Source organism: Podarcis bocagei, assembly GCF_964188305.1.
Source record: "Podarcis bocagei genome assembly, chromosome: 1".
Lineage (NCBI taxonomy): Eukaryota > Metazoa > Chordata > Lepidosauria > Squamata > Lacertidae > Podarcis > Podarcis bocagei.
The window spans coordinates 62,001,592-62,014,400 of NC_138125.1; the positions used below are offsets into that span (position 1 = coordinate 62,001,592).

Sequence of the window (12,809 nt, forward strand, 5' to 3'; positions counted from 1 at the left end):
CATTTCCACTATTGTTCTGGAAGTGGCTTTTACATCATGTGAAAGCTCAAATAGAATGTGAAAATTAAGTTAGCAAAACATCATGAAAATGGAATAAACTGCCATGTGAATGCAGCCTAACAGTATATTCTTCTTGGTTTTTCTTTAATTGAGAAGTGTTTGCCATGATCCTGAAATGTGCTTGCATGGGGATTGACATGTCTTCAGAAGGAGCCAAGGAAAGTGAAATATATATCTCCCCCTTCCCCTGCAGTAGGTCATATTGTGCTTAGAGGCCTGGGAGTCTTAGAAATAAGAACCTGGACTCAGACTATGCTTGCTAGACGGAAAGGTTTATTTCAGAGTTCTTTTCTTATGGTTACATGCAAACTACGATTCTTCCTTGCATAATTCTCTGAAAGTCCTGGAATGAAGTAGACTATGTTTAGCCCAGAGCATTCTGGAATCCTGGTCTGGATTAAGGAATGGATCTGCCATAGGCATGGCAGGTTCCATTGTGCACTTTAGTGCTGATGGATGCCTAGCTCACTAAATCTTCTCTGCCATAGTACCAAGCTCCCTGTCTGCATTTAGTTTCTGCAGGGGAGAAATAACTAATTTGCTCAGCGGATGATGCCCAGTTTTAATCAATTGTGACAGCAATTAGGTTTTCAGGGAGCTGTCAGTAGTACTATGAATAGTGTTAAGGCTTAAACAAGCAACTCTACTGAATGTATAAAGTGCATTGGATGCTGATATAAATGACTTGTGATTTGTCTTGCAGAAATCAGGAATGGAAATTTAAAGGCTATCTTAGGCCTTTTCTTCAGTCTGTCACGATATAAGCAGCAGCAACAGCAGCCCCCTAAACAATATTCACAGCCCCACCCATCCCAGCAACCTCCCACATCACCCCAGCAAGTAAGGCCTCCATCCCAGTGCCAATTTGGGCTGCAAGAACAGCAAATCCAACAAGAACAGCAGCAGCAGCAGCAGCAACCACCACAATCTGTGCCAGCATCACCCCAGTCTCAGTGCCAACAACCCCAGCAAGCACCACATCCTCAGTTAAAAGCACAACCAGAAATGCAGTCCAGGTGGGTGTTCCTTTTCAAAATCTTCTTTTTGTTTTAAAATGTCAAGTGTTTCACGGATGCTAAAATAGCATCTTACTTTGAAATCTTTGCGCCTGGAAATAACTGTAGCTAACATGAAGTAGCTCTATTTCTTTTTCACCTGGGTAATGGATTTGGAATGTCGGTCAATTTTTTAAAATGCATGCATCAGATAGAGGTGGAACAAAAGAAAACATCCTAAAAATAGAAGTTAGAAAGGCCAGTGTACACTGCTGAGTGCTTTGGTGTGGATGTGGGAGCAGGCGTTGCTCAATCGAGTCCCTGCACTCCTCCTCTTAAACAGCTAGCTGTGCAATTCCTGTTTTATTAAAGGAACTGTGTCTGCAGCAGCCCTGTGCACACAGATTTCCTCATTCCTTGGGATACAGGTGCTGAATCCTTCTTCCAGAACCACATGACCCCCAGCTGGATTGGATTGGCTATGTGTAAATTCAGTGTGGTTGCAGGCTAATGATTGATTGGAGAGTTCATATTCTGATTCTTCAGTCTCCATTCAGCTACATGTGCTATACTCCATTTGTGATGCTTAAGGTGTACCAATGTACTTGTAGACCCAAAATACATTTGATGTGGGAGATCCATGACTGGGTCTCCTTTAAAGCGTAAAAGCAGCACAGGGGCAAATTGGCTCAAGGGAGGAGCAATTTAATCTTTCTCCTACATGCCACCTCCTACTTGAAATCCTCCTCCTGCCCTCCCCATTCCTGTTAGCTTTACTATTTAGGAGAAACAAGCACCTGTCTTTTAATAGCAACTCTGGCAAGGTGGATTTTTGAAAAAAAATGATACTGGTCAGATCCTTCCCTTGAGCCAATTCATGCACGCACACCCCAAAAAGCTGCTCTTAAATAGATGCCTTCTGCTGTCTCTCTTTTGTTTTTTCTTGTGATCCAGTACAGAGATTGTGGTTAAATCAGATCCAGACCTCAGTTCTTTTGATCAGCCCTAATGAATTGGGGAACATAATATTTTCTGGTTTATTTGAAATAGCCTCTCTGCAGAATAACCTTCCATAATACCTTCAAAGCATGTGTTCATATAGAAATCTTAATATATCCATACATGACACACAGTTTGCATATTTTTCAACATAACAGTATATATGATCTCTGTCGAATTTCAAACTGAGCTATAAAACCCTTTTATAGCCCTTACAAATTATTTGCAGACTTAAATTCAACCCAATTATATAGCTGACTCAAAAATCAAAACTTTTTGAATGCTTACTTTTTCATTTTGTAACAAAATTGCTATCACTGAATCTTGGCTGGTTGAATTTTGTTTTCCTCAGAATTAAAACCCAGATGATAAATATTTTATATACATTTTGAATGTGGAGATCATAAATGTTGAACTATAATGTACCATTTAAGCTTGAGTCTTGCATTACTTTTTGTATCCTTTTCATGGTATTTGAAAATAAATAATTTCATCCCTTTTACAAGGTGAAAGCTTTCATTGGAACACACCCTCATGTGGTGAAATATGGTATTTATCACCACGACAAAAACTAAACTAAAGGAAAGTCTGCTTGACCAAAATGTGCTCTTCGACATGGTGAACATCAGATCATACCATGGATATTTTTCAAATTCAGAAATGTGCATATAGACAGCATTTTTTTATGAAAGTTCATTCACATGACCCTGAAGTAAATTTGCTTGCATGCATACTGTTGCCTCTCTTACTATTGCTGCTTTGATAAATCCAAAGATACTACACCTGAATGTTTTATTTGGCTGAGAGGGATTGTTTTTCCCTTCTGAAACACTTGGATTAATCTCGTTCCAAAAAACCCCCCACACCTTTGTCAGCTCAGTGGGTTCATGTGCGAATGTATCTTCTTTACTCACTCACATCTTCCACTTTTTTTTCTTTCTTGTTGTGCAGTGCATCACCCAGGGACTCATCTCAAAGCAAAATCATCCGATTCACTCTCGGTCAGAAAAAGGCTTCTAGGTTAGCGTTTCTTCCTCTAATGCAAAGCATGGAAAACCCTCCTTGCAAGAACCCCAGTTTGCATGTCTCAAGGCTCACCTTACCACTGCTTACCTGTTGGTTTCAAACCAAACATTTAAGAAAAAACCAAAGCAAAGAGAGCTATTTTATTCTGTATTATACCCAGGGGTCGGCAACATGCAGCCCAAGGGCCGGATGTGGCCCATGAAGACTGTTTTACCAGCCTATAAGCTGCCCCTGAACTGAGCTACCCACTTGACGAGTCCCCCGTGCGCTGTGCTAAACCAGCGCATCACGGCGCGGGGACTCGCCGAGTGACGCCGGAAATTGCGTCTGCTCATGTCCACAGCACCGGAAATTTTCTGCGCATGCTCAGATGCCAAAAACCACGCCTGTGCAGAAGCGATTTTCGGCATCTGGGCATGTGCAGACACGATTTCCGGCGCTGCGGACATGCACAGACACGGTTTCCGGTGTCGCACTTCACCAGTCCAGCCCATGGATGATCTCCATGGGAGTGATCCAGACCATGGCCGGTAAACCTTGCCGACCCCTGATCATACCCCTCCCTGTCTTTGGGGCTGAGGATGGTGGTTTTTTTTAACAACAATGTCATCAGTATATGTCCTGAAATGACTCACAATTAAAATCTGTACTTCATATTGCTAGTTTGGGGGATAGTAGCATAATAGCCCCCTTCATAGGTGAATCACATGATGAGCGCATCACGTGATCTTCATTCTGTGCTGCACAGTGCTGCCCCTGTCCCTGGATGACTGAACTGACAAAGCTTGTGCATGAGCAGCTATTTGTTTGGAGGCTTCCATGTGATCTGAGTGCTGAACACCAGGAAGCTAATGCATGAGCACTGGCAGTTCAGTTGTCCATGCCGTTCGTTGACATCTTAGGTTGGGGCAACAATGCAGTGCGTTCCGTAGTTAACAGCATTATATTCCCTTCTGGCAATTCACGTGTGAAGGGGACTCAATTCCTGTGAATTTTCCGTCTTGAAAAAATAAATACATGAATGTGTTTGGACACTCTCTCCTTCCCCTTGCTCTAACTTCCTTGTTAATTTCTGTTTATAGATCACGCTTGTAAGGTCCAACTTATTTTCTCATGGGTGAAAAAGAGTAATGAGTATGACTACTATCAGATAATATAACACAGCAGCGTAGATAGGTGTGTCGTCTCTATTCTGGATTCCTCCGTGTCCTGTACTGGGGAACATCTAATCTCTCTGAGAATGAATAATAGGTGTTTCAGCCCATTTATCTTGCTCTAAGCCACAGCTTGACATGCATTCTGACTCCTACGAGCACCTCACTGCAGCACTTCAAAAATGCAGCTCTAATCTTTATTAATACCTGTGATATTCATCCTAGGTTTTCTTGAGATGAATGCTACTTTTACCATGCTGTGCTGCATTAGAAATACCCCTAACACCTCTCTCTATATAAGGCACCACGGTTTATCCTGTTTTGTGCGCAAACTATACTATAATATTTTTACTTTGTGATTTAGATTCCTTTATTCTAAATCATTCTTTGTTCCATAATTTTGCCTTGGTACTAGTATAGGATCCCCTCTCCTTCACTGATTTTTAATCTTCCTTCATCTCAATTATTTACCAATTCATGCCTTTTCACCTATTTCAGCATTTCAGTCAACAACTTCTTTCACAGTTTTAGAGAGAAACTGGACAAGACATGAGTCCTTGCAGGAGTAACCTACTGACTTATTTTAAGACTGAGATAGAGAAGTAGAAGTGATGGGAGCCAAATTTTACTGATGCTGTGCACTTAACTCCTTGTGCAGTCTATTTTTTTCTGATCAAATTGATCTCTCCAAGCTTTTTTTCTCCTTGCAAAGGAGATATACAGGTTTCTTTTACTGATAATTTTATTTTATTGAGAATTCACAGGGATATATCTGCAACTTCCTATAGTCCCTCCACTTTAAAACATTGAATGATGGGGTACTTAGAGAGATGTCACAAAAAGCGAGATGTTCAAAAAGCAAAACAAAACTATCCTTACCAGGTGAATATTTGAGAATTGTCAACACTTCCACTCTACTTTGATTGACATCTCAGTTCTCCATCATTGCTGTAGTCAATCTCTTCTTTTGCTTGTAATTCCTACACATTTACAAAGTTTGGCCACATACTTAATGTCCATGTCTGGGTTCTCCTAGTGGGAGAACACTTTATATGTTTTTTTAGGAAGACAAACAAATATCCTAGAAGCCAGGGTGGGGAGATAAAGACTAGGGGGAAATGTCCCTTTTGTGTGAAAAGATTATGCTTCAACACTTTTTCTCTTTACCTTTCAACCAGCATGAGCTCTGCATGAATGTCATTGCCATGTCAGTGTCAAATCTTACACAAAAGCATGGAAAGTGAAAAAGAACCTTATTTTTCCCTAGCCTTTCACCCTGGGTTCCTCTGTGCCTTCCTCTGTAGCCTTTCTGTGGGCTGTTTCTGTATCCAGGGTTGGTTGGTTGTGTCTTTGTGATGACTGCTATGTGAAACTTTCTAGCGTTCCTCTTGCTTTGGTTTCCTAGGTTTATTTCACATGCACTTGAGAGCAGAAGAGTCTGCCTTTGGGAAAGCAAGGAAGCAAACTTTACACAGTTCTATGTTTTAGTGGTCTGTGGTGATGTGGAACTAAATGGGTTGCGTGCAAACTTGCCAGCTTTAAGCTTTGAAAGCATGTGCATGTATTTGCTGAGACTTATGTGCTTCTTTTCTTCTCCCCATCTATCCTCCTTCTGATCAATCTTATGAATTTGTTGGGAAGAAATCACTAATCCTCTTTTCTTCCCAGCTCTAAAAGTGCCATTCAAGTACCAAAGGTTTGTAATGTTGCTAATCAGATGGGAATTCTGCCTTCAGGAAACTGTATACGAATCAATGCTGCCTATTGGTTTTATGGTTTACTTCTGTATTGAGCAAGTAAAAGGAAAAAAGTAAGCTATTGAATAATATTATAATTCATTAAAACAATGGGGTAAATAATTTGCTACTATAAATTAAAGCCTTTGGCCACTGGGAACTCCTGCACAAGCCATTGTGATAACAACCTGTATGATGTGCAGGGTGGGGGGAAATCTAGGCAGTTTGTACCAAAGTGAGCTATTTTTATTTTTTAAGCCTTAGAACAAAAAGGACCACCACACAGTATTATGTTCAAAAAATTCTGCAACATTCCATCTAGTGCACTGTTTTGCATTTTGAGTTTTACTGCACTGTATAGATTTGATCAAATGACCGCTTCAAAAATTTGGCAGAAATTCTAAGCATACTGATTTCTGAATTGAGAGGTTTTGGATTATGTTGCATGGCTACAATCTGGGGCCCTGCATGGAAACTCTGTGCTCTGGACCTTTGGAATGGAATGCATATTGCTAGCTAAAAGAGCCTTGCTAGCTCGTGTTTCATGCGCATACTTGTCAATGGGCTTATGCAAGGATTTGATTCTCTGAATTGTAGCCTAGGGCTGTAATCAAGCACATATAGTAGTTATACCTGGTAGAAATCAATGGGTTATATCCAGTGTTGTACAAGCTGGTTTCCCCTTCCTCTCCTTCTCCTGCAGCCTCCACATTTCCCCAAATATGGCCCAGAGGATCTCCTACCCCTCTCAAACAGAATTGGTGGGTGCAGACTCAGAGAGACTTTTGGGGATAAGATAGGAAGGGACATCTCACTGCATGAGCAAAAGTCTGCTCCACTAGCAATGGGCACAACTGGATATCACCCAATGTGATTTAGGGCAATGCAACCATGTGCAATGTTACAGCCAGTGTATCTAGACCCATACAGGCTAACGGTTTATTTTGACATCTCAGAGTTTGTGAAATTCAGCTAAGAAAAAATGTTTCCCAACTAATGTATCAAGCATTTTCATAAGTACAGTGGTGCCTCGCAAGACGAAAAGAATCCATTCTGTGATTCTCTTCGTCTAGCGGTTTTTTCGTCTTGCGAAGCAAGCCCATTGACGGATTAGCAGATTAGCGCTATTAGCACTATTAGTGGCTTTTAGCGGCTTATCGGATCAGCTGATAAGCGGCTTAGCGGCTTAGAAAAAAGGGGGGAGGGGAAAAACCCCGCAGGATCTCGCAAGACATTTTCGTCTTGCAAAGCAAGCCCATAGGAGATTCGTTTTGCGAAGCACCTCCAAAATGGAAAACTCTTTCGTCTAGCGAGTTTTCCGTCTTGCGAGGCATTCGTCTTGCGGGGCACCACTGTAGATGACCTCTGCAACATTCAGTTAGGCACACTATCCAGGTTCCAACTGGGAAACACCAAGTCTAATATGGTGACCTTTGGGGGGCATTAAAATCAACTAGGCAGTGGGCATGAAGATCAACTGGAAATTGACTGGCACCTGAATCCACTAAGATAACTGAATCCACTGAGGCAACCTTATAGCATAACTTTTCAAAAATCATTTGCAGTTAGTCAAGCTTCCAAAATGACATAGACTGGATACCTAGTCATTCTGGGCTACATTTTAGTGGATGCTCCAATACTCAAGAGCTCAAGTTCCATTGACTCAATACTCAAGTTCCATGGACAGATTATTTGCATGCACAGAACTGCTCTCTCCACTAAAGTAACCAGGAAAGTCCTTTCATTGGAGCTCCATGTAAACAAAAGGGCACACACGGAGCTCTTCACCTGGCAAGTTGTCTTTTACGGGAGGTAAACATTCCTCCAATTTGACTGTGTTTAACTTGAATTCATTCATGTGCTTTAGGGAAACATTTGCTTATTCTTCTTTTTTTCAACCTCAAAAACAGACTTCCAGGTCCTACGAGGGTTTCAGCTGCAGGCAGCGAAGCAAAAACTCGTGGTTCAGTTAATGCCAACAACCGGCGCAGCCAGAGCTTTAACAACTACGACAAATCCAAACCCACAAGCCCACCATCCCTTCTATCAAATAGCAATGAGAAAGGTATGTGAAGTATATGTTATTCTGATCTGTATTGTACTCTCAAAAGTAGAATATCTATCTAGCTTTTAAAAACAGTTGGAAATACAGGGTGTGATGTATTCAAAAGTAAGCATTTAAAACATGTGCATTTGTCTTATTGAAATCAAATCAACTTCAAATGCACTTTACTTTGACTGGAGTGTTCTCACAGACTCTCCCATAATACAGTTCGTAGTCTAATGAATCTCCACAGAAATTACCATACATGGAGTTTATTTTAACTTTTGTATGTGTTTCTGGATCTAGCAGAGTTCAGATGGTTTTCTGGTCTCATTTGTTTCCTGCTTAGAAAATTTGATAAATTTCCATATGTAAGCAAATGATACAAAATAACACTATTCATAACATTTAGGAAGTGAGCTTGGATTAAATTTTTGACACTGATATTTTTAGATTTGTTGCCATGTGGTGGGAGGGAACAGTTATGGCTCCACAAATACTTGGAGGTCAGGAAAAGAGTGGCTTCAATAAACAGGAAATCTTGACCCCAAAATCAGAGGAAGTTGATGGTTGGATTTGGCTATCTAGTCAAGTTGTTTGTTGTATCAGAGACTGGCATGGAATTTCAGCTAGGTTGTCCTCCCTTCCCCCCTTGAAGCTTGTCATCTATTTTGTGGGCACCTTGAAACAGTGCGCTACGCTTGTGTCTGCTTTCTGCTTGTGATCCATTATAGCACTTCTCCAAATCATTTCTTCCAAGAACTTCCCAACACCACAGCAGATTTCCAAAGGAACATTTGCAGGGATAAATACATGCTTGGGGCCTCAGAAGGAAATGCAGTTCCAGCAGGAATATAGAACAGAAACATGCTAGTTGGGAAAAGCATTAAGCACACCCTCACCCACCCACTGCTGCTTTTCTGTTTCATATTGCCCTTCTGCTATCAGAAAACAGAGCCATTTATGCTTAATCTCTAGTCCTTGTGCTGAAAGGAGGAAGGTCACTTCAATTATTAGAAAGTTCTTTGTAGATGACATTCAAGCACCTGCAAATGAATTTCTCCTACTCTTACTCCTGCTGACTATCTGAACCCTGCTCTGTACCATAGTTCTTAGCTGCTAGAGAAAAAGATAAATTGAATGGTATGTGTATAGCATTTACCATTTAAAACCAGCTGGCGACTTCAGCCGCAAAGTGTATATATTTGTGGTTCAGCATAATTGAAGCAAATCTCCTTATTGTTAAACAACCTTCCTCATCAGCATATATGTGCCTGCAAATCCTGCCAATGACTCCTATTGCCCTGTGATTTTTACTTTGGTTTTTTTAAAAGTGGAGGCAAATGGGAAGTAAAAAATAAATATATAGATAGATATATTTGATTAACAGGAATTGAAAAATAACCAGTGGAGACATCCTCAGACTTTTTCTATGACAAATAAGCCTGTTGCCTCCACCCTCTCCTCTCCTCCACTTTCTACAGCAAGGGTAAAAAGTACCAAATGTACCTGATTTAAATTTAATTTCAAGGATCATTGGATACAGGCTAGATAGCTGAAGATGTGCTATAGCTTTATAAATGTTACAGAGAAATGAGGCAGCTCATCATGAATGCCAAATACAGTGTTTCCCTAAGAGAATATGGTCGCCCCCCCCCCCGCCCCCGCCGCAAATGGTTGTTTCACCAAACTTAAATAACTTGATAAGATATTCAGAACCTGAACTGGTGTCTTACAGTACAGCACTAGCCCTCAATCTGGGGGTTTATGAACAGAAAAAGGTATTCCTTTGGCCCTGTGGAGGCTTCCTCTGCTCTTAGTGAAAGCCAGGCATCCTGGAGCAAGTGCAGTAATAAAGATAAAGTAACCTCCTCCTCCTCCTCCTACCATCTGCCTGGCTGTTACCTGGTTTCAAATGAATCTCATTCGGCAGTGAATCTGCCCCCCACCCCATTCCACCCAATGGCTCCTGGCTGGGGCTTTGGATTGCTGCGCCTGGATCTGTAGTATAATAGTATTTTAAAAGTGCATAGGCCACCAAATAAAAAAAAAATTCTCAGGTCCACTTACACAAAAAGGGCAAACAGGTAAACAACAACAACAGTAATAGAATAGTATAATAAATGTGATACAGCATAATTAAAACAAGCTCCAAACTAAGGTCAGGTAAAACTAAGAATGGAAAATAAAGCAGAAGAGCTAAACATATTTTAAAAAACCTTCAGCAAGAGTTGAAAACTCTGTAAAAACTTGTTTGTTCCACACAAAGCTGGGCTGTCTCTATTCATAACTTCACTCTGCTTGAATGTTATCAGGGCCAGCTTTTCTTTCCCATTTGACAATTACAGTTCTGCAATTATCTGGCTGTTTGTATTTGGGATGCTGCTTCTTTGTCTTGTAATCCTTGGAGGAGCTTCTAATCACCAGCAGCACATGAGTACAGTGGTACCTCAGGTTAAGAACTTAATTCGTTCTGGAGGTCTGTTCTTAACCTGAAACTGTTCTTAACCTGAAGCACCACTTTAGCTAATGGGGCCTCACGCTGCCGCTGCGCGATTTCTGTTCTCATCCTGAAGCAAAGTTCTTAACCTGAGGTACTATTTCTGGGTTAGCGGAGTCGGTAACCTGAAGCGTCTGTAACCCAAGGTACCACTGTACCAGTGAGATATGGTGGGCAGAGTATCTGACATACATGGACGTAGCCAAGGGGGGAGGGAGGGGGACATCTGCCCCCCATCAATAAACATCAATAGAAATCAATACAAATCTGAGGTTCTGCCCACCCCTAGCAAAAGCTTGCCTCCCCCACAAAAATCCTGGCTATGCCCATGCTGACATCCTACTGAATTCAGTGGGGCCTACTCACATAGGGTTATAGCATTTGACCAATGCCTGCTCAGCCATGAAACTCCCTTGGTGACTTTGGCCTAATCATGATCTGGAAGCTTAACTTACATTCTAGGCATTTTGTGAGGATAAAAATCCCATGTGAACTGCCGTAAGCAACTTGGAATACTATGATGTGACTGGCCGGCAGGCAAATGTCTCTTTCATCTCCTCATGTACTTTTTAAAAAAAGTGGTTAGATAAAGAATTGTTGTCTGCTCTTCTGTCACTGGATGCTTAGCAAAAATCAGCTACTGCCTGCATCTGGTGGCCATATGTAGAAAAGATGGTGTAGAAGAAAGTGAGAGAACATACCTGTTTGAAATGTTGCTGCCCCCTAGTGAGAGAGACTGATATAACTTCTCCAGGGACTAAAATATAGATTTGATACTTTAGCTCAGGAATGGGGAAGCCAAGACCCTCCAGACATTTTTTGGACTGTAAGTCCCATCATCCTTGACCATTGGCCATGATGGCTAGGGCTGATGGAAGTTGGAGTTGAACAACACTTGGAGGGCCACAGGTTACCCATCCTTTCGGTATACCAATACTGTGTATGTAACATGGTTGATTTTATTTAAGATACAGCTGCAGTTTTCGTGTACTTGCATAGCATAAGTAACTTTTACCATATGGTGTATTTTTTCTCTGTACATTATTATATTTTCAAAATGTTTACCAGAGCTTGTATTTTCAAGCAACTTCACAGAATGAGGCTGCACATTCACATAAGATCAGCAAAAGCTTGATAGTTGTGCTTGATGAAGTCTATCAATATTTGTGCATTCAAAAATACTGGGAAGCGCATGATTAGATTCTGTCCAGTTTTGTTACCTTTTACCATTCTTTAGCTCATAGCAACATGTGCTTCCTTTTAAAAAAAACCTGACTTGTTATTGACTTTTAACAACAAACAGAAACAGTAAACAAACAGTACATGTCTGCAGTTTTTTGCCTGCAGAAAAAGCAGGTAAGGAGCGATATAGTCCATAACAGGTTAGCACTAGCAGTAATTTATCTCATGAGCGAATCTATCCAGAAATACACCTGAGAGGCTGGGGACCACGGCACATTGCCACTGAAGTGAACATACGCAGTAAACGGAAACCATATTTCAGAAAATGTGTCCTCTTCGCCTCTAGCCATCCTACAGCTCCAAGTTAGGTTCTCTGCCAAAGCCACATGCCATATTCAGTAATGCCTCCTTTACACAAAGAGGCCTTCCTCTTGTTTTCTAGAAGTGGTCAATTTCATATGAGCCCTTACAAACTACTGCAGAACATTTTCAAGGTGCTGATAAAAGTGTAACAATCACAAATATAGCTGTGGGAAGTAGCCAACCACAGTCTCCAAGTCTTTCCATTCCCCCCCCTCCCCATGTTAGGATTTTTGCTCTGTGCTTGCAGTCATGGGATTGTTTTATGTCACATGACGGTGTATGTTTTCATTCCACATAGTGGGAAGTGATGGAGAGAGGATGTTTGTGTTACTGTGTTTCTGTGTTGTGGGACTATTGTCCTTTGTTCTTTCTCTTTGCTGTCTGATGAGAAAGAGGAAGGAGCTAAGTCAGAATGCTCCGAGTGTATTATATGTAAATAAAAGTAGATTAGCCGAACTGCTGTGCTGCTGAGTTTGTTATGCAAACCGCTAATACTCTGCAGGTTCCGTAAGCGTGCTGATGCCCTTTGGTATCAGTCACTGTGATGTTTGGGCTGGAGAAAGCTTTTGAAGCTCCCTAACGACTGACCAGGAGGGAGAGAACATGCCAGTCGGGCATGTGTCTCTGCCAGGGTCCTACACGCGAGTAGGACGATCCTGACATACACTCCCAGTAATACTGTATTTCATAAGAAGTAATTCAGTAATGATAAAATAAAAGTTATAAATACTAGGAAGTTGGAGAAGAAAT

General features: G+C 41.2%; 1 protein-coding gene across 9 annotated transcripts in view; it reads left to right on the top strand.

The window, feature by feature from the left end:
- NAV2 (neuron navigator 2) overlaps positions 1-12,809 on the top strand; it is a 535,542-nt gene that overhangs the window by 378,114 nt on the left and 144,619 nt on the right. For 6 of the 9 annotated variants that reach the window (XM_081213978.1, XM_081213973.1, XM_081213974.1 and 3 more), the window contains 3 exons: positions 764-1,076; positions 3,006-3,074; positions 7,881-8,035. In XM_081213978.1, coding sequence (XP_081070104.1) covers positions 764-1,076; positions 3,006-3,074; positions 7,881-8,035 — 537 coding nt within the window. The remainder of the gene's footprint in view (positions 1-763; positions 1,077-3,005; positions 3,075-7,880; positions 8,036-12,809) is intronic. The other 3 variants (XM_081213981.1, XM_081213975.1, XM_081213977.1) reach the window with 1 other exon arrangement.